This window comes from Tamandua tetradactyla, chromosome 3, assembly GCF_023851605.1.
Source record: "Tamandua tetradactyla isolate mTamTet1 chromosome 3, mTamTet1.pri, whole genome shotgun sequence".
In the NCBI taxonomy this organism is placed as follows: Eukaryota; Metazoa; Chordata; class Mammalia; order Pilosa; family Myrmecophagidae; genus Tamandua; species Tamandua tetradactyla.
The window spans coordinates 44,951,183-44,973,394 of NC_135329.1; the positions used below are offsets into that span (position 1 = coordinate 44,951,183).

Consider the following 22,212-nt stretch of genomic DNA (forward strand, 5'->3'; position numbering starts at 1 on the left):
ACCTAAGGTGATAGGACTTGAAAAACAATTATTCATTCTTGAATTAATAGTGATTATTTAAACGGTTGACCTAAAGTAATTGAAAAATAGAAAAATGTAATAAAAAGGAGCAAGTTTTGGAATTAGTAAAAAAAAAGAACAATTTTACACATAAACTCTTCTTGCATTGCAGCTTCACTATTTATTACCTTGGAGAACATGGGCAGCTCATTTCACTTGTTGGAACCACCATTCCTCATGTGTAAAATGGGGATAATGTGACCAAATTTTTGCATAAATTTTAAATAAATCATATAGTAGGGTTTATTCTTTTCAGCGTTTCTATTTCCATATGTGTAATACCATAGTTTGAAGATTTTAATATTGTCTCTACTACTGTAAAGCAATATTGCCTTAGAATTATATTTTAAACGGTTTTGCAGCTTAAATTGAGAAGTTATATGTGTATTTTTCACTCATTCTCTGATATCATATTTTAAACTAAACTTAGTTTTCTAAAATTTTTTAAAGCACAGAACTGTTACACTGCGCAGACAACCTGTTGGCGGCTTGGGCCTGAGCATAAAGGTATGAACATATGTTTTCTATTCTGACTTTTCCTTTTCGGTGAACATTTACAGTGTAATCATGGTAACTGTGGCTTCCTTCTGCTCTCTCTTTCTTTCAGGGAGGTGCTGAACACAAAGTTCCTGTTGTCATATCAAAAATATTCAAGGATCAAGCAGGTAAAAAGCCAAAATGACTTACATAGATATTGCAATAAATTGTAAGATATGTTATTTAAAATGGTTAAAAATAGCAAATATTTGTTTTGCTGTATTACTTAGCCTACAATTATATTTTTGAGGCTTGTATTATTTTAAAGTGTATATTTTAAATCTGGATGCAACATTGCCCATTTTTATTTATACTGATCCTTCAAGCCTTTATAAGAGATGTTAATTCACTGTTTGATGTATCAGGGTATCTTCTGAAGATGATGATGATTCAGTGGTATGAGCCCTAAATTTATTAGCTACATTAAAAAATTCAGAGGAATTTTTAAAAGATGATAAATCAATGGTATTATTCACTGAAGTCCCTGAAATAAAATACTCTGCACATAGAAGGATGACAAACCCGTTGCAAAATTACATTAGACCAAGAACGGAATGTAAAACTGAAACTGGAAATGCCATTTAGCTCAATATTTGGTAACTGGCTTCAGTTCATTAACTGCCTCCTCAAACAACCAAATGAGACATTAGCTATGGGAATAACCACAAAAAATAAATTACATTTATTGACAACTTACTATGTACAGAAGTGGAAAATAAAGATATGCGAAGTGGTGATAAGAAAGGGGGTTGGGACTTTGATTAACATCTTTGAGGCTTGAATTAGAAAAGGTAGTAAGAAAGGGGGGCACCTATGGAAGGGGAGCTATCCCATCTCCCTTTCCATAGAAGGGGAGATGGGATAGCTTACTGAACTCATTTACCTAATAGTGAAATTTTAATTGTAATTAAATTAATTGTAAATTTCCATTTTACTATATTCCTGGAGGATGCTATTTGCACTCTCCACTGAAAATATGCAATGTTGGGGCGAAGGGTAGAGAATAAGCTTGTACATTTTAATTTTCTTACTTGTTTCTCTTGATTAGACCTAAACTGTAAGTATTCCTATCATAAACTTTTGCATTTCTATATCCAAATAGATTACACTGTTACCACAATCATTGTGGTGGAGAAACAAGAGATCTCCAACCAAGGATAATTCTTTTTATCATTCAAAGATATAAATAGATCAATAATATAAGAAGGATGATTATAAAATTTGAGTCCCTTAGAATCATTTGTAACTTATGACACAAGTTAATGGATGTAACATTTTGTTTTTAGAGATTCTTAAAATGGACAGTGAATTTGTCATAGTAACTTCAAATGCATCCAAGAAGAAAAGGCATGCTTTAACAAAATGATTCACCTCTAAATTTGCATCTGCATAAAGACACATTTTCACCAAAAGGACATTAAAGCAGGTTAACAATACACATTTTTTTCCCTTTCATGAAAGGTTACAAAATCTGCTTTTAAAGTTTGCAGGAGACAGGATTATATTTAATCAGGAATTGAGAACTAATGAGCCTATAAACACAGCTGTCATCATCAGCCTTAGGGAAAGGAGAGGCTGTTTTCAAGGAGACCAGCATCATTTGAAGGTTATGAAAGAAAACAGGATTCCGTAACACTCCTTAGTATTGTTTTCCTTGGTAACACAAACAGAAGTCAACATTACTAGAAAATAAAATTTTAATTATCATAAATAACAGAAAAAGTGAAAGAACTATGCGGCTCTCTCAATAAAATGCTCATTCTTCCTAGGTATTTTTAAACATTTCAAAATAAACGTTATGATTAAACATGACTAAAGTATTTCTGTTGTATATATCAAGTGTTATAATTGTAAAGTTGACAGGCAATGCAGAAGCCAAGTGCTCCAGTGCATTTAAAGTGAGATTCTACAAGGGAGAAATAAATCAATTCGTTATTGAATTAGGCATGTTTAATTACTTCTGCACCACTGTCAACCATATGGTTGACTGATTATTAATTAAAAGAAAGATTGTTCAAATGAATTACAGTTTCTGTACTCTTTGTTAAGATTCCCAGTTCTTTTCCATTGTAGTTTTTTTTTTTTTGATTTGGTGGGGGTGGGGCTGCCTGAATCAAGACTCAGAAAAGAAAGAGAACAAGGAAGCACAATTAACCAGCAGATAAAAATCAGGCAAGGATTTTACACTCAATTCAGAAAGAAAATCTGGGCACATATAGCACAGTTTGAAAGTGAAAATGAGATTCTAATTTTAAGAAAGGGAGTGTGAAATCCACCTCAATGCATCTTATTAGATTGTGACCTGATAAGCATATCCAAGCCTGTGTTAGCCATGCCTGGGTAGGGGTGGTCCAAAATATCTGGGGCCTACTAGAATCCCAAGACTTGATGTTCTCTGGGATTAAGTCATGTTGATGTTTCCTCAGAAATTGAGACTATTTCCAATTGCCATTTAGTTACCTCATCCTACATGCCTCACATGTAACTCAAATTCAACATGTCTCAAAATGAATGAATTTGCCAGGAGATGTTCCAATGCCCTTACTTCATTCCCTGAAATTTGGGGAGTGTGGAGCCTACTTTTGCTGAGACCAAAAGAACTCTACCCCCTACATAAACAGTATGAACAAATTGGAGCTCTATTACCAAAGAAGAATGATTTGGTGGCATTTGAGCAGGCATGGGAGACGTTCTGCCAAATAGTCATTACTTGCAATATAGTCTCATCAATTCTGCAATCCAGATGTTTTCATTTCTAGAAGACTGCAGTTCTCATTGGTTTATATAGCTCTGCTCTGTAACACATATGCCTAATTTTATTTTGGGGTATGCTATTGAAAGCTTTTTTAATTTATTATTTATGACCAGTTCTTCATACTTTTTATTGACTATCCCCTTTTTCTTACCATATAAACATTCCATATTCTTGTGTTGTTTCTACTTCACCCTTCTTTTAAAAAAAGCTTAAAACTGACTATCCAACCAGGTACACTGTGTGCCTGGAAGATGATAGTGGTTGTAAAGGTTTTCAGAAGTTCAGTCAGCTTCTACAGCTGCTAATGCCAACTGGGAATACAGGAGAAACTTAATTCAATCCTGACTCTAACTACCTGAAGTTAGGCCAGGTTCCAGAGTTTAAGGGCCATTCTCTACAAGAGTGTCCTTCAGGCACCGATTGCAGTATCCAGGGCCCAGTCCACAAACACTTCTGACCAACTGGCTGCAAATTCAGGCATACCCACTGATTATACTCTTAGAGTTTTTTTTATAGTAAAAAGATACATATTAGAAGAAGTCAAAAGAAGAGAAGCACAGGGTGAATTCTGGGAAAGTCTCAAATGTAAGCTTCCATTTCCCCTCTAATGGAGTCAGAATGTGTCACCCTCAAAGCACGGCAATCTATCTTATCAATTATGGATACTTTCTTAGCTTCAAGTATCCTCAGATTATATGAGGTGTTTCAGTTTGCAAAAGCTGCTGTAATGCAAAAGACAGAAATGGATTGGCTTTTATGAAAGAGATTTATTAGGTTACGAATTTACACTTCAAAAAAGCCCATGAAAATGTCCAAATTAGGGCATCCAGAGAAGGGTACCTTGACTCTGAAGAAAGGCGGATGGCATCCAGCATTCCACTATGTAATGGGAAGCCATGTGGCTGGCATCTGCTGGTCCTTTGCTCCCGGGATGGGTGCTTTCAACTTCTAGAGATTCCAGCGGCTTTCTCTCTGAGCTTCTGTGGATCCTTGCTCGCTCTTCCTGGGGTGTTTCTGTCTCTAACCTCTCTCCAAAATATCTCTGGGCATTTCTTTTCTCTCTCTAAACGTCTCTGCACTCTCTTGGCTTCTACTGTCTTTTTATCCTCTCACAAAAGACTCCAATAAAGAGGAATAAGACCCACCTTGAATTTGGTGGGTCACATCTCCATGGAAACAACCTAATCAGAAGATCCTGCCTGCAATAGGTCTGCCCTCTCAAGAATGGATCAAAAAAGCATGGCTTTTCTGGGATACATAACAGGTTCAGACCAGCACATGAGGTCTCATTACGTTGGCATCATTGATGGAATCGTTGCCTACGTGGTTGAACACAATCCCCAACCCTCCTCTCCTCTCAGAAGTTGGGGAGGTGGACTGACATGATGTGGCTCAAAATCCCAACCCCTTAATCATCTGGTTGGTCTTTCTGGTCTGATTAGCTCCTCACCCTAAGACCAAATATGTCTAGCCCCACCCTGTAACTATCTGGTGTGGTTAGGCTCACCATGAAGAACATATGCCACTCCTATCCCAGTCAACTGCAAAGAGTTAGAGGTTGCTTTCCTAGGAGTTGGAAACAAAGACCAGCCAAGTTTTTCATTATAATACAGATAATTATTGGGTCAGTGTTTCTCCAGTCTCCCTTACCTGAAAATATGGAAACAGCTACCTGCCAGGGGGTCCTTTCCTCTTCATCTTCTTTTATTTATTTTTTTTATTAGAAAAGTTGTAGGTTTACAGAAAAATCATGCATAATATTTGAGTTCCTATATACCACCCTATTATTAACACCTTGCATTAGGATGGTTCATTTGTTACAATTTATGAAAGAAATTTTTTCAAATTTTTCTATTAACTATAGTCCATCACTTACAATGGACTATGTAGTCTTATGCTTTTTATTTAGTTTTTGTTCTAGTAACATATATATACTATCAAAAGTTTTCCCCTTTAACCACAATCAAATATATAATTCAGTGCTATTAATTACATTCACAGTGCCGTGGTACTGTCACCTCCATCCATACCAAAACTTCTCAATCACCAAATAAAATTCTCTAAAATTTTACCACTAACTCCTCCACTCTGGTTCCTGGTAATCTATAATTCAGTTTTTGACTCTGTGAATTGGCTTATTCTAAATATTTCATATCAGTGAGATCCTACAATGTTTGTTATTTTGTGTATGGCTTATTTCATGCAACATGATGTCTTCAAGGCATGTTGCATGTATCAGAACTTCCTTCTTTTTATATGGCTGAACAGTATTCCATCGTGTGTCTGTACCATATTGTACTTATCCATTCATCGACAGTTGGGCACTTGAGTTGCTTGCATCTTTGGCGACTGTGAATAATGCCACTATGAACGTTGCTGTGCAAATATCTGTTTAAATGCTTGATTTCAAATCTTTTGGGTTTACACCTAGAAGTAGGATTGATGGGTCACATGGTAATTCTATACTTAACTTTCTGAGCAACTCTCAAACTGTCTTCCACAGCAGCTGCACCATTGTACATTACCACCATCAAAATGAATGAGTGTTCCTATTTTACCATACCTTTTACAGCACTGGTAATTATCTGTTTTAAATAGTAGCTATACTAGTGGTTGGGCAATGGTATATCATTGGTTTTGATTTATATTTATCTAATAGCTAATGATATTGTGCATATTTCCATTTGCTTTTTGGCCATTTGGATATCTTTTTTAGGAGATATCTATTCAAGTCTTTTGCCCATTTTTGAAATGGGTTGCTTGTCTTTTTATTACTGAGTTGATGAATTTCTTTATTCCTTGTTCCTGGATCCATTGCCTTTAGCTTCTGATTCCAATGGCTTTCTCTTTAGGAGTCTGTGGGTCTTGATTTAGCTGCTCCAGAAAAAACTCTGGGTTTCATCTTTTAGCTTAGCATCTCATGGGAAGTCATATGACTGCATCTGCTGGATTCCTTTCCTTGGTTCTGGTTTCAAATGGCTCTATCAGATCCTGAAGGCCCCTCTGGCATTTTCTTATGCATCTCCAAACATCTGTGTCTATATTGAGTCAGAACAGTTTTCAAAATGTTTCCTCTTTTAAAGGAGTCTAGTAAACTATCCAGAACCCACCTTGAATGGGTAGAATCACATACCCATCTAATCAAAAATTCACATCCACATTTGGGTATGCTGCATCTCCATAGAAACAATCTAATTAAAAGATCCCACCCTACAATATTGAATCAGTATTGAAGAACATGGCTTCCCCCACAAGATTGGATCAGGAGTAGAACAACAATGCTTTTCTGGGGTACATGACATTTTCAAACCAGTACATAAAACCATATGAGATATGTGGCCTCTGGGTTCCATATTTTTTCTGCCATTGGTATGTTGACTTTTTACTTTCCTAATAAAACATTTTGTCCTTTGAAGCATAAAAAGTTTTAATTTTGATGAGGTCCCATTTATCTATTTTTTTTCTTTTGTTACTTGTGCTTTGGGTGCAGAGTCTAAGAACCATTGCCTAAAACAGCATCCTGAAGATGTTCCCCTATGCTTTCTTCTAGGAATTTTTAGTTCTTGTCCTTATGTTTAGGTCTTGAATCCATTTTGAGATGATTTTTTATATGAAGTGATATAGGAGTCCACTTTCCTTCTTTTGCACATAGGCATCCAGTGTCTCAGCACTATCTGTTGAAGTTCTTTGTCCATCAAGAGGATTTGGCATGATTGTCAAAAATTGGTTGGTCATAAATGTGAGATTTGATTTTTTGAACTCTCAGTTCAATTCCATTAATCTGTGTGTCTGTCTTTGGGCCAGTAATATGCTGTTTTGTTACTGTTGCTTAGTATTAAGATTTAATATCATGAAATGTGAGTCTTCCAATTTCTTTTTGTTTCAAGATGACTTTAGATATTAACTTTCCATATACATACACATACACATATATACACACACATGTAATGATCCATTTCTGAAAAGAAGGCTGTTGGAATTGAGTGGGATTGCATTGAATCTGAAAATTTCTTTGGATAGATTTGACATTTTAGCAACATTTAGCCTTCCAATCCATGAAAATGAAATGTGTTTCCATTTATTTGAATTTTTTATTTCCCATACTAATATCTTGTAATGTTCTATGTAAAAGTCCTTTGTATCTTTGGATAGATTAATTTTAGAAATTTCATTCTTTTACTTGCTACTTTGAATTGATTTTTCTTTTATGTCCTTCAGATCATTTATTTCTGGCATATGGAAACTCTACCGATTACTGCATTTTGAACCTGTACCCCACAGGACTTATTCATTGATTAGTTAAATTCCTCATTAGTTCCAGAAACTTTGATGTAGTTTTTTAGAATTTTCTGTATATAGAATCATATCATTAAAAATAGGGAAATTTTTACTTTTTCCTTTCAAATTCACATGCCTTTTATATGTTTCCTTGCCATCATTGTTATTCACAACGGTAAATAACAGTGGTGACAATGGGCATCCTTGTCCCGTTCCTGATATTAAGAGGAACATTTTCAATCTTTGATTATGATGTTAGCTGTGGGTTTCTTGTGTTGAGGAAGTTTCTATCTAGTTCTAGTTTTCTAAGTGTTTTATCTAGAAGGGGTGCTAGATTATGTCACATGCCTTTTCTGCATCGAGATGATCCTATGGGTTGTTTTTTTTTAGTGCGATATATTACATTTATTGATTTTCTTACATTCAACCACATTTGCGTACTTGGAATGAAACCCACTTGATCTTGATGTTTAATTCTTTTGATGTGCTGTTGAATTCAGGTTGCTTGTATTTTGTGGAGGGATTTTGCATCTGTATTCGTAAGGGATGTTGCCCTTTAGTTTTCTACTCCTGCCATATCGTTTAAAGTATAGTCTCTGATTTGTGAGCTTTTTTCTTCTTAAATGTAGGCATGTAGAGCTATAAATTTACCTCTTAGCACTGCCTTTGTTGCATTCCTTGTTTTGGTGTGTTGTTTTTTCATTTTCCTTTGCCTCAAAATATATCCTAATTTCACTTGTGATTTCTTCCTTGACCTATAGGTTGTTTAAGAGTGCATTGTTTAATTTCCACATATTGTGAATTTTCCATTTCTCTCTGTTTTTTTCATTATTATTATTTCTAGCTTCACCCTGGTTTTTTTGGTGCAAGATATGCTTTATTATTTCAATATTTAAAAATTTTTATTTAGAATTCACTTTTTACCTAACATATGGTCTCTCTTGGAGAATGATTTATGTGCTCTAAAGAAGAATATGTAGTCTTCAGCTGTTGGGTGAAGTTTTCTATATATGTTTGTTAGAGTATCATTCAAGTCCTGTATTTCCTAAAAGATCTTCTTTCTAGATGTTCTTCCATTATTGACAGTGGTATATTGAAATCTGCTATTAATGTAAAACTGTTGATTTCTCCCTTCAAATCTGTGTTGCTTCATATATTTTGTGGCTCTGTTGTTGGACACATAAACATTTTTATCTATGGGACATCATTTCTTTTTTCTTTGAATTGTAATATTTTCTTGCATATTATACTTTTTAATATTTTAAGCTGTTAACTCTGGGGTTTAGTCCCCACAGTGTCCCTTTGCTTGTACCCAGCTGATGTTATGACAGAAATTTTCTTGAATGCCAGGAACTAATCAAAACAAACAGATGAAGGCAAAAAGCACATTTTACTCTCTTTACAAACTGACGGTACTTTGGCTGATAGCCTCCTTCGAAACTTAGCCTTCCTATTAAGCAGATCAGCCTGAGGCAAATTAAAGTGCCGAGTCCTCTCTGTTTCACCTGAGCCTGCACTGAATCAGAGCTGGGGAGTCTGCATCTTCTCCTGGGCTTGTGCTTGCTAGAGTCCTTAGGGGTTCCCCATTTACAGCTTGCAGGAGTTTAAATGAAGGACCCCTCTCCTTCCTTTGGAATAGATCTTCTCCCCTCCTGGGTGCTCTTTTGAGGGTCTTTATGCAGGTGGTCTTTTGCCCCAGACCCTTCCAACTAAGTTGTTTCTCATACTATCTCACTTGTCTGCAAGTGGCTTCTTTATCAAGACACGTTCACTGGCTGAGTCGCTCAGATTTCTACCCACATATATGGTGGAAATATATATTTCCACCCCCATATAGAGGCCCCCATATATATGCAGTCCAGTATGCATGTGCACTAATATGCACTCAGGACACTTTGTTCCCTCTGGAACAGGGCAGGGACCCACAATGGGAGTGCAAATGGGCTCTACCCTGTGGTGTGCATGGGGTGGGGGAGGGGCCAACAAGGGTACCCAGAACTTTTTCTCTGGCTTTGTAGCTGCATTTCCTTACTTCAGCACTTGCCGTTTAATGCAGCTCTTTAACTGTTTTCTGTAGTTTTGACAAAGTTTACTGTCTTTAAGATTCGTCTGCTGCTGCCCCAGAGGGGTTGGAAAAATGGTACCCTCGGAGTGAGCCCCAGTGAACTGAAGTAGCACATCAGAGATCTGGGGTCAGACCACACAGCCCTGGAGTTCTGAGGACTAGTTATTCCCCAAGTGTGTCCCCAAGCCCCCTCTGCTGCCTGCCAGGAACTGAGGGAAGGGTGATGGCAGCAGCTGTTGGGAGGGTGACCGTCACTGGTCTTTATCACATATTACCAGCAGCCTCTCCCTCCCGTTTTCCCCTGCATCCTGTACAGTGTTCCCCTGGGCTCTGGAAACTCAGTTTCAGAGTGTTTGATTAAGACAGTTTCTGCCAGTGCAGTAGTTGTTTTGGTGCAGGGACCGATTACTGGAGCTTAGCACTCAACCACATTCCCACAATCCTCTCTCCTTTTCTTTTAATGGATTATAATTTGGGAGATAAAAATCCAGGACTTCAGATGCCACATGGGAGGAGGTGTTAGACAAACAGCAGCTGCTGCAGCAGTCAGCCACTTACCATAAAGTCTAGAAAATTCTTCTTTTTTCTTTTTAGGTCCCAAATTCGCATTGATATTTCTAATTTACTGTTTTATTTATCGTACCATGATTTATTAAAATACGTGATTTTAACCAGAACTGTGACTATTTAAGAAAACAAACAATACACTTAGAACCACCAAAAATGGATATCTTAGGTAGCTTAACCATAGGCACATTTAAATAAAGTATCCATATAATCATTGTAAAGTATCCATATAAAACATTGTACTGTTTGCTCAGTAAGTTTCATAAACCTATTTAAAATGAAGGCAACAAAGAAAAAAGATCTACAGATTTAGATAGCAAATTCTAAATTCTAAGTATTAAACACTAACTTAGATACCATTTGATCAGCTGTCAAAACTGTGAATGTTCTCAAAATATCAAGTAGAAAGTTCTTACAAATACGGAGCACTATGACTTTTTAATCCAATTTACTAAAATCCAATTTATTAATTAATCAAATTCATAAATTTTAGCAGCTAGGAAGAATCTTAGAAATGAAATAGTAAATGTGTCATCCTTCACATTAGAGAACTAAAGTCACCCATAGCGGTTAAACCTCTGCTTAGTGAGTTGTGAGTAGTCCTCCAGTGTCTTGGTATTTTGATACCTTCAAATGTGGAACTGAAGCTATGCCAAATTCAGTTTGTTAGTAAATTATGAAAACTTATCTTGGAAATGTTAGGACATTTGGAGCTTTTTTTTAAAAAAAAATTGAATATAGAGAAAAGTAAGAGTCAATGCAGTAGTGAAGTAATTTCAAGCTAGGTCATCTAGTTTCTAGTGTAAGCATTCTGGAATCTATGTGTTGTCTCCCTCCCTCCCTCTGACTGCCCTTTCTCTCATTAATTCCTTTTGTATTTTTTAAATGCCAACTTCAGTGTCTAGTACTCTGTTAGGGTATATAAACATAGAGATGAGGAGCAGGGGATACTTACCCTACAGAAGCTCACTGTCAAGTAAGAACAGTCACAGATAAATAACTGAATATACATATGGATGTCTGTGTGTGTTTGTGTGTATGTTTTATATACATATATATACTTGCATATATATGTATGTGTATAGTGTGTCATGTATGTGTTTTCTGAATTTAGCAGCCCCAAATAATCATCAAATGAAAGTTTAATCATAAATCACAGCAGATTATATGTATCAAAATATAGTTTAGAGTAAATTTTCTTTTGCAGACAAATACTCAGGATAAAGTTTGCCAAGCTCTGTGTGAGAAGTATAAAGTGCATTTCATAGAATCAGAGAAGAAGGACGTACTAAAATTTAAGAAGGCTACATGGAATAAATGATCTTTGAGACTTGAAGATTATTTCTAAGGAGGTCATTTACCTTATTTTAGCTTCAGTTTCCTCATTATAAAATAAAGTACTGGAATAGAATATCTCTATGTTACCCCTTCTACTCTGAAAGTCTGTGCATCTCTTTTAATAATTGTCACTAAAATTTTGTGTGCTGATAGGAGGAACTGAAAATTTCGGTTCCTCCAAAGCATCACAGCGGCCCTTAGATTTATGACAGATGTTTTGCTCAGTGAATCATATTGGAAAAGCAAGTAAGTTTCAATAGTTAATAGTTTCGACAAGTCCTCTTTTATGAATATATTGTATTTTCTTCAGAATCGGGTTAGCTGGATTGACTTGTGACATAGGACCTCTCCTCTGTCCAAGTCATTCCATCATGATGACCAGTAACTATTCATTTTGGTTCTGTAAGAACTTCTTACCTATCCTACCCCAGTATAGCTTCAAGTAGCTGACCCGATGGATAAAATAGAAAATGGAATTGTTAATTCTGCTAGCAAGGAAGTGTATTCATTTAAATCCGTGGAGCAGTCTTTCTCATCCCTGCCAACACATCATAGGATAAGAGTAAGCTGCCTAAGTTTTAGAAGGTGATATTAAACTGAACAGGGCAAGTACCCCTGTCCCCCTTTCCCATTTAGAAAGGACACTTAGAAAGGATTGGTTTTCATCAATACTATAATACTGAAGTTTTGCTGTTAGTTCTACTGTGTCGTGTGTTTGGAATCCAGCCAGCCCTTTGTGGGAATATTCCATTTTGTAAAAGATTGAGCCTAGCAGCCTAACCATTTAAATTCTTAGACATTTTGTCCTTCACGTATTAATTTACTACTGATGTGAGGCATCTTGAGTGTACCTGCCAAAGCCCATCTGTTCAGGAACTAGGCGTGCATGTTCATCAAGGTAGCTTGGCAGGTTAACTCAGCTGGGCTGCCAGTCACTGAGAGTTCTGTTTAAAAAATTTTAAAACTACCGTTGTCAATAGGATTAATATTATAATGTGAAGTTTTATTACATAGGTTTTATTACAATCAGTGATTTTCTGTGTGAATTTATTTAAGAACTTCAGACTTTTTTCTTATATTACTTAAAACTTCATTCTTCCATTCAGTTCTGTTATCCCCTTACCCAGAAATCACTGATAACTATCTCTTGCTTACAAAGTAAATCTGTATGTTCAGGGTGGACATTTGAGCTCTTCTCAGTGTCTTTTGGTACTGTCCAGCTAATTCATGCCCTTTTCTACAGCCTGCTCTGTCTCCTCTCTGAAGCATGGCGTATTCATAGCTCCTCCCAGAGCTTCAGGTTCACATGAAAGCTCTTCCTTTTCTCTTTCATTTATCCACACATTTCTCCATCATATACACATACCCAAGGTATATTAGATATGTGAGTTATGCAAGGAAGGTGTACAAGGCATGCATGGTGTGTGTATGTGCATGTATGTACATGGTGTACAAGGTATATAATACATGTATGCACATACGCTTCATTAAGGTGTAAAGTATCTTATAATGTAAAGATTTTTAAATGACAGTTCCTGTCTTTGGAAAGCAAGAACAGTATTTTATAGTTGTTTTTCATTGTAGTTTGCTACCAGTAGTTAATAAGAATTTTATTAGGTTTTGGACCAAATAACTAGTATGACCTCTGTATTTTAAGAGAAAAATGGGGCAGTTCGAAAACTCCTAGGGAATTACAATAAAAAAAAAACATGTCACTAAAGGGAAAAATAATTAGAAGAGTTTAGTGTTTTAATGAGGGACATTTCACACATTTCCTATTGTTAAGCGTAAGCAAGTATTCTCCAGGTAAGTAATGGGTACTTATAAAGATTGTGCTTAAACTGTACTTTAAATGTCAAGTTGGAAATGAGGCATTCTTTATAATTCATAAAGATATTTACACAGTATAAACATTTCTATAGCCCCAAATCATACACATACACACACACAAGCAGTGAAGAATTTAAAGGAAAACAAAACCCATAGTCAAAAGCTCTGTGTTCAAGTCTCCACAATGAAGCAGCATGTAATGTGATTTTGGGTGAATTGTTTAAACTTCTTAAGCTATGGCCTTTAAATCTATAAAAATGAGAAAAAACTTTTCATATCAACTTCACAGAATTTTTGAGGTTTAAATGAAATAAATGAGAACACATTATTGACTATGAACAGATATATGTATTAGCTCCTCTCGAGTAGTAACAACAAACAATTATGTAGCACTTGACTGTGCTCCAAGCAATTTTCTTAAACTGTGATATGATAGATAAGTTGTATTACTCCCCCATTTTACAGATGGAGGAACTGAGGCATAGAGACATTAAGCAACTTGCCTGAAATTGCATACTAATAAGTGATGAAGGTAGGATTCAAATCAAGTCTTTCTGTCTCCAGAGCCTAGACTCTTACAACACTATATTTTTTATATGAAATCACAGACCTCATGTACAAACAATCTAAGATAGAATTGACAACTTCTTATGAAGGGAGCTAGAAGTTTTCTAGCAGTTTTTCCAAAATGGCATATCACTCTAGGACATACTGAAAATACAAAAACTGGGATTTCCAGTTTTTATGATATGTAGTAATGTATTAGGACACTCATTTAGCACATGTAAGCCCTTTGGCTTTGAAGAATTTCTTTGAAGAGTAAACAGTGAATGGAAATCTATCAAGTGAAGTTTTTACAAGCACAAAGATCTAATCTAATCTTTTCTCAGCACCACCCAGAGACACACATTCAAACTTGGAAAAGTAATCTCAGAGTTATGGGAAATCCTCACCCTGCACTTCTTGGAAGCAAGATTTCAAATTTGTGTTGGATAAAATGGTAATATGATAATTAAACAATTATTTTTAAATGACCACCTTCAAGCCATGAGTTATCTCTGGCCATATTCCAAAATTCTGCATTAAAACACAACTCTGCAGGCCAAAGGTGAAGTGTCTCCCTAGTTAGAAATGGGAAAAGAATTGATGTTTGAAGTCCCAAAGGCTATCTGGAGTAGTGAAGGACTGATGCTAGGAGAGAACCCAGGTTGCCGCAACTAAAGTCAGGATCGTTCCTTCATTTTGAAGTGAAAGTTTGTATATATGGTGAATATACATAGTGGACTTCCTTCAGTTTGGCTTAGATGTGATCACTCAAAAAGCTGCAGCACATGCTTCACTATAAAGCTCAGGTATGTGCAACATCCTATGTAGTCTCCATAGTGCACATATGTACTCAATCCTAAAAATATAAGTCCTGACAAAGAAACCGAAATATAAGCAAAAAAAAGGTGCTATTTATTAAGAAAGCAAATCTATGACTAGTTCCCAACTTAGCTTACTGGGGTCAAAAACACACAACTAGGGTAAAAGACAGACAGCTCTCCTGAACCCTCCCTCACGTTTTTTTCAATTTCTACTTGTTAATTTGATGTGTCATGAGCAGGCAGTAATTATTTAAGATTTTTGGTTGATATATTTCCATGTATGATCCTTCATTTTATTTTTCTGCATTCATTGTTAAAACGTCCTTGATACTTAAATCTTTCCTTACCCTTACTTCCATTTAAATTTTAACTTAAATATTTTATTATAGTGTTGAGCATTTCACTACCTCTCCCTTTTGAATGCTCTAGTAAAATGTATCATCGGTGCAAGGAGGACAGAATGTCAACATCAGAAAGCAAAGATTTAATAGTTCAAACTACCTTTGTATAGAGATTAAATCTTTCATAATTCTGCTTCATTGGTGTTTCACTTTTCAGATCAAGGAGCTTTTTTCCTTTCATGTTAATCATGCTGTTATTGAACGTAACTGCTGTACTGTCATATCTGCCTATCTACTCTGTAAAGCAAATGGCTTTTGCAATTTAAGGTGTGATACAAATATTCAGACCCGTCTGCTCACATTGATGAATAAATCAGTTGCTAATTTTTTTTCTCTGGAAGTCCTTAAATATTTAATCACATCCTTCTATTTTAGATAACTTAACCCTGGTCCTGTATGACTCTGTGGAGGTAGACTATGAGAAATCTCTTATTACCTTGAGGGGCGGGAGGGTAGTCTGGATTTGGAATCTTCAGGTCGAGCTTTCCGTGTCCTTTCTGTAACAAACCAAAAACTACTTGTAGTCTCGAGTTTACCCTCATGAAAGTAAAAGTAGTCCCCTTCGCCCAAGCCAGAGATCTAATTAGAGATAGAACATATAGAATGAACGATAGTTAATGCTTTTTTGGTTAATGAATCAATGAAAGATATGCACTTGAAGTTATCAGAATAAGTAAAACTTGAAAAAGTTAACAAAAATTGACTTCATCCCTGAATAAGAAATGTTGAAATGTCTAAAAGAAATACTAGATCTATCATAAGGTCTGAAGTGTGCATGTTACACATGGGAGGTTTAATTTAAATTCTATGTAGTAAGAACCTTCATCTTCACTAGCTGATTGCTAAGAGCAAAATTGAAGTAGAAAAGCGAATTGGCAGACTGTTAGTACGCTCTTGCTTTTGAAGGATACACTTGATGTAAGATCAGAGAGAGCACATTTGCAGCGAAGAATCCATTTGTTATCTCTAAAGAAAATGTCTGAGATGCTCCCTTAACAAATTCTTTCTGGCTGGAGAGATATTATCCTGGGAACTACTTCGTCATTGTTCCTTAAGTTCAACTAATATTATTTGAAGTGTCAGTTTTCACATACTTCAAAGCACCTGAAAGTCCGTACCTTATTCCAAGAGTTTATGTTTTCCTGTTATCAATCACAAATAATCTTTCAGGGCATGTTGCAAGGAAGGGAAGATAATCTGTATTAACACTTTTTATGTACTAACATTAATTCTTACAATCATTTAATCATTTGACATAGATGTAATAAACCTTCATTGTATGGATGAAATAGTTGAAGATTGGCAGGGTCTATAAATTGAACAATGGCAGAATTTTGGAAATAATCTCAGTTCAATATCCAAACTCTTTTGCGTAGCTCTAGCTCTGACACTGAAGAAGCAAGTGTGATCTACAACTCAGCTACTGAATTCTCTGGCTATGTTTTATTTCATTGAAATGATATTGAACTAAGATAATGATTTTAAATATATGACTAAAACATAAGGCAGTCACAATAGATGTCTGTATAAATTGTATATGATTGAACAAGTTAGCTTTTGAGCTTTAGGGACTTGTACTTAAATGAGATTCTTTGGTGCCAATAAGCTTTTATAATGCAATTTTGTTGAGATATATTCCCATCCCATATAATCATCCAAAATATACCATCAGTGGCTCACAGTATCATCATATAGTTGTGCATTCATCACCACAATCAATTTTTGGACATTTTCATTTCTCAAAAAAATTTTGTAAGTAACATTTAAAAAGATACCCAGAACATCCCAACCCCTCCTCTCCCTTATTGTTTATTTATTTTGTATCTTCTTGCTCATCTGTCCATACACTGGATGAAGGGAGAGTCAGTCACAAGGTTTTCACAATCACACAGTCACATCTTAAAAGCTATATAGTTATACAATCACCAAGAATCAAGCCTCCTGGATCACAGTTCAACAGTTTTGGGTATTTCCTTCTAGCTAGTCTAATACACTAAAAACTCAAATGGGATATCTATATAGTGTATAAGAATAACCTCCAAAGTAACCTCTTGGCTCTATTTGAAATTTCTCAGCCACTGAAATTTTATTTCATTTCTCTCTCCCCTTTTGTTCAAGAAGCCTTTCTTGGTCCCAAGGTGCCAGGCCCAAGCTCATCCCCAAGAGTCATGTTCTCACATTGCCAGGGAGAATTACATCCCTGATAGTCATTTCCCACATTGGGGGGCGGGGATGTGGGGGACAGGGCAGTGAGTTCACTGGTGGAGTTGGCTTAAAGAGAGAGGTCACATCTGAGCAACAAAAGAGGTTTTCTGGGGTGTAACTGTTAGGCAGGGAATTGTAAGTAGGCTTAGCTTTTCCTTTGCAGGAGTAGGTTTCACAAAGGCAAGCCCCAAGATCAAAGGGCTTGTCCTAGGTAATGATCTTTTAGGTTTTTCTTTCTATGTAGCATTAGTAGCAACTAATGTGCTAGATAATTGAAAAATTCATGTAAGGTCATGTGATATTTTTCTCTTCTTCACTGAAGCAATCAAAATGCATGTGAACATTTTGTTAGCATAACAAGATTACAATGATAAGTAAATAAAAGCTGCTTTGGTAGCCCAATGTGAAGACAGCACATGTTAAAAACTAAAAGCTATAGTGCTTACCTAAACTCCAGTTTCAGAACTATCAAGAATTATATAATGCTCTGGAAAGTGTATTTATTTTCAGAAAATTAGATAAAAACATTATGAAGACAAATAAATCATTCTCTGACAATTCCAAAGGCACCTCCAGATTTTACAGACTCTTAAGTTAATTAATATTTAAACTCTTTTTCGGGACTCCACTTGCTTAGATGGTATTTATTGTACGTTATGTAGAAGAATGTCTGTCAACATTCATTCAAAAGGCAAGGTCTTGAAAATATTCCATTTTTAATTAATCCCTAGGACCTTGTTTCTTTTACAACATGGAACCCAAAAGACAGTTCATTATCAACAAAGGCATAGTTTCTTTCTGCCTTGCAAACAATCAGTGATGAAGAAAGTAGATTTAGGCTTGTGAATGGGAGTTTGTGAGTGGGCAGTGGGATGGTATAAAAACTCGTTCAAGAGGCTGAGGGGCCAAGATGGCAGCTTAGCAATGTGTGCGTTTTAGTTCGTCCTCCAGAACAACTACTAAATAACCAGAAACAGTACAGAACAGCTCCGGGAGCCACGATAGTGACCGGACACACAGCATACCCCAGTCTGGACCAGCTGGACCAGCTGCGAGTCTCTGGAACTGTGAGTTCCCCAAGCCGTGGCAGCCAGTGCCCGCCACCCCTCCCCCACAGGCGGCTTCCCGGAGGGAAAGGAAAGAGACTTGAACAGTAGCAGGGACTGAGTCCAACCAAACATCAATTGTGGCAAATTAATAAACAAATTCTGACTACTAAAAATAGGCCCCCAGCTCAGGCGAAACTGGTCAAGGCAGAGGTCGCTTATTGGGCTAATTGAAAAAGAGGAAAGGGGATGAAACAGGTTTTTGTGGCTGTTTCTATGGAGGCTTGGCTGCCTCTGGATTCAGCGGTGGGACTACTCTGGCTGCAACTGCCCCAGGAATAGGCAGAAACAGACTGCTTTCAGGGCTATCTCCCACATGTGCCTTCCCCAGGGGAGGGGGGAAGCCCAACTTAGGTGTAATCCCTCTCTCAAGGAATTCAGACCCCAGGGCTTGGCAATTTGAAGCCATTAAAACCAGCCTACCTCTCCTCTGTCTCCACCACACCCCCAGCAGGGAGAGCCTTCCAAAGTTAAAGGAGCCACAACATTTTTTGCTGGTGGGACCCACAGACAGACAAGTGCTACATACTGGGAAGGATAAGAAAAACAGAGCACAGAGACTACACAGGAAAGTCTTTCAACCTGCTGGATCTCACCCTCAGGGAAAACTGACGTTGGTGAATCCTTCCCCCTGATAGGAGGCCAATTTAGTCCAGGAAAACCTGGCTGGAGTCTGTAATACCTATGTAGACCCTCCTAAGGGTGGGGAGGGAAAAGACACCTTACAAGCAGAACAAGAAACAAGAAAACAAGAGCTGAAAAATTACCCTCTGTTAAACAAAACTTAAGCTAGAGGCCCAGAAAAAGCTGAACTGAAGGTCAAAGAACAGATAGACAACAAACTCATCTAGCAAGAAAACCCTAGGTAAGATAAGTGAAAGCAATCCCCAGAATAAACTAATTAAGGTAAGTAAATGTCTAGATGCCAGCAAAAAATAATAAATCACACCAGGAAAATTGAAGATATGTCCCAGTCAAAGGAACAAACCAATAGTTCAAATGAGATACAGGAGCTGAAACAACTAATTCAGAATATACGGACAGAAATGGAAAACCTCATCAAAAACCAAATCAATGAATTGAGGGAGGACATGAAGAAGGCAGGGAATGAACAAAAAGAAGAAATGGAAAGTCTGAAAAAACAAATCACAGAACTTATGGGAATGAAAGATACAGTAGAAGAGATGAAAAAAACAATGGAAACCTACAATGGTAGATTTCAAGAGACAGTGGTTAGGATTAGTGAACTGGAGGATGGAACATCTGAAATCCAAAAAGAAACAGAAACTATAGGGAAAAGAATGGAAAAATCTGAGCAAGGACTCAGGGAATTGAATGATAATATGAAGTGCACAAATATACGTGTTGTGGGTGTCCCGGAAGGAGAAGAGAAGGGAAAAGGAGGAGAAAAACTAATGGAAGAAATTATCGCTGAAAATTTCCCAACTCTTATGAAAGACCTAAAATTACAGATCCAAGAAGTGCAGCGCACCCCAAAGAGAATAGATCCAAATAGACATTCTCCAAGACACTTACTAGTCGGAATGTCAGAGTTCAAAGATAAAGAGAGGATCTTGAAAGCAGCAAGAGAAAAGCAATCCATCACATGCAAGGGAAACCCAATAAGACTATGTGTAGATTTCTCAGCAGAAACCATAGAGGCGAGAAGACAGTGGGATGATATTTTAAATTAATAAAAGAGAAAAATTGCCAACCAAGAATTCTATATCCAGAAAAATTGTCCTTCAAAAATGAGGGGGAAATTAAAACATTTTCAGACAAAAAAATCACTGAGAGAATTTGTGACCAAGAAACCAGCTCTGCAAGAAATACTAAAGGGAGCATTAGAGTCAGATACGAAAAGACAGAAGAGAGAGGTGTGGAGAAGAGTGTAGAAAGGAGGAAAATTAGATATGACATATAAAATACAAAAGGCAAAATGGTAGAGGAAAGTACTACCCAAACAGTAATAACACTAAATGTTAATGGACTGAACTCCCCAATCAAAAGACATAGACTGGCAGAATGGATTAAAAAACAGTATCCTTCTACATGCTGTCTACAGGAAACACATCTTAGACCCAAAGATAAACATAGGTTGAAAGTGAAAGGTTGGGAAAAGATATTTCATGCAAATAACAACCAGAAAAGAGCAGGAGTAGCTATACTAATATCCAACAAATTAGACTTCAAATGTAAAACAGTTAAAAGAGACAAAGAAGGATACTATCTACTAATAAAAGGAACAATTCAACAAGAAGACATAACAATCATAAATATTTATGCACCAAACCAGAATGCCCCCAAATATGTGAGGCAAACACTGCAAATACTGAAAAGGGAAATTGACACATCTACCATAATAGTTGGAGACTTGAATTCCCCACTCTCATCAATGGACAGAACATCTAGACAGAGGATCAATAAAGAAACAGAAAATTTGAATATTACAATAAATGAGCTAGACTTAACAGGCATTTATAGGACATTACATCCCACAAAAGCAGGATACACCTTTTTTCCCAAGTGCTCATGGATCATTCTCAAAGATGGACCATATGCTGGGTCACAAAGAAAGTCTCAACAAATTTAAAAAGATTGAAATCATACACACCACTTTCTCAGATCATAAAGGAATGAAGTTGGAAATCAATAATAGGCAGAGTGCCAGAAAATTCACAAATATGTGGAGGCTCAACAACACACTCTTAAACAACCAGTGGGTCAAGGAAGAAATTATAAGAGAAATCAGTAAATGTCTTGAGGCGAATGAAAATGAAAACACAACATATCAAAACTTATGGGATGCAGCAAAGGCAGTGCTAAGAGGGAAATTTATTGCCCTAAATGCCTATATCAAAAAAGAAGAAAGGGCAAATATTCGGGAATTAACTGTCCACTTGAAAGAACTGGAGAAAGAACAGCAAACTAACCCCAAAGCAAGCAAAAGGAAAGAAATAACAAAGATTAGAGCAGAAATAAATGAAATTGAGAACATGAAAACAACAGAGAAAATCAATAAGACCAGAAGTTGGTTCTATGAGAAAATCAATAAGATTGATGGGCCCTTAGAAAGACTGACAAAAAGAAGAAGAGAGAGGACACAAATAAATAAGATCAGAAATGGAAGAGGAAACATAACCACTGACCTCACAGAAATAAAGGAGGTAATAACAGGATACTAAGAACAACTTTACGCTAATAAATACAACAATGTAGATGAAATGGACAAGTTCCTAGAAAGGCATGAACAACCAACTTTGACTCAAGAAGAAATAGATGACCTCAGCAAACCAATCACAAGTAAAGAAATTGAATCAGTCATTCAAAAGCTTCCCAAAAAGAAAAGTCCTGGACCAGACGGCTTCACATGTGAATTCTACCAAACATTCCTGAAAGAATTAGTACCAACCCTGCTCAAACTCTTCAAAAAAATTGAAATGGAGGAAAAGCTGCCTAATCCATTCTATGAAGCCAGCATCACCCTCATACCAAAACCAGGCAAAGATATTACAAAAAAAGAAAACTACAGACCAATCTCCCTAATGAATATAGATGCAAAAATTCTCAACAAAATTCTAGCAAATTGAATCCAGCAACACATTAAAAGAATTATACATCATGACCAAGTAGGAGTCATCCCAGCTATGCAAGAATGTTTCAACATAAGAAAAACAGTTAATGTAATTCACCATATCAACAA

At 36.5% G+C, this 22,212-nt stretch overlaps 1 protein-coding gene across 16 annotated transcripts in view; it reads left to right on the top strand.

Annotated features, from left to right (window-relative positions):
• The window catches only part of SNTG2 (syntrophin gamma 2), a 484,887-nt gene that overhangs the window by 184,919 nt on the left and 277,756 nt on the right, over positions 1-22,212 (top strand). For 10 of the 16 annotated variants that reach the window (XM_077153049.1, XM_077153052.1, XM_077153051.1 and 7 more), the window contains 2 exons: positions 511-567; positions 668-725. In XM_077153049.1, coding sequence (XP_077009164.1) covers positions 511-567; positions 668-725 — 115 coding nt within the window. The remainder of the gene's footprint in view (positions 1-510; positions 568-667; positions 726-22,212) is intronic. The other 6 variants (XM_077153057.1, XM_077153055.1, XM_077153054.1 and 3 more) reach the window with 1 other exon arrangement.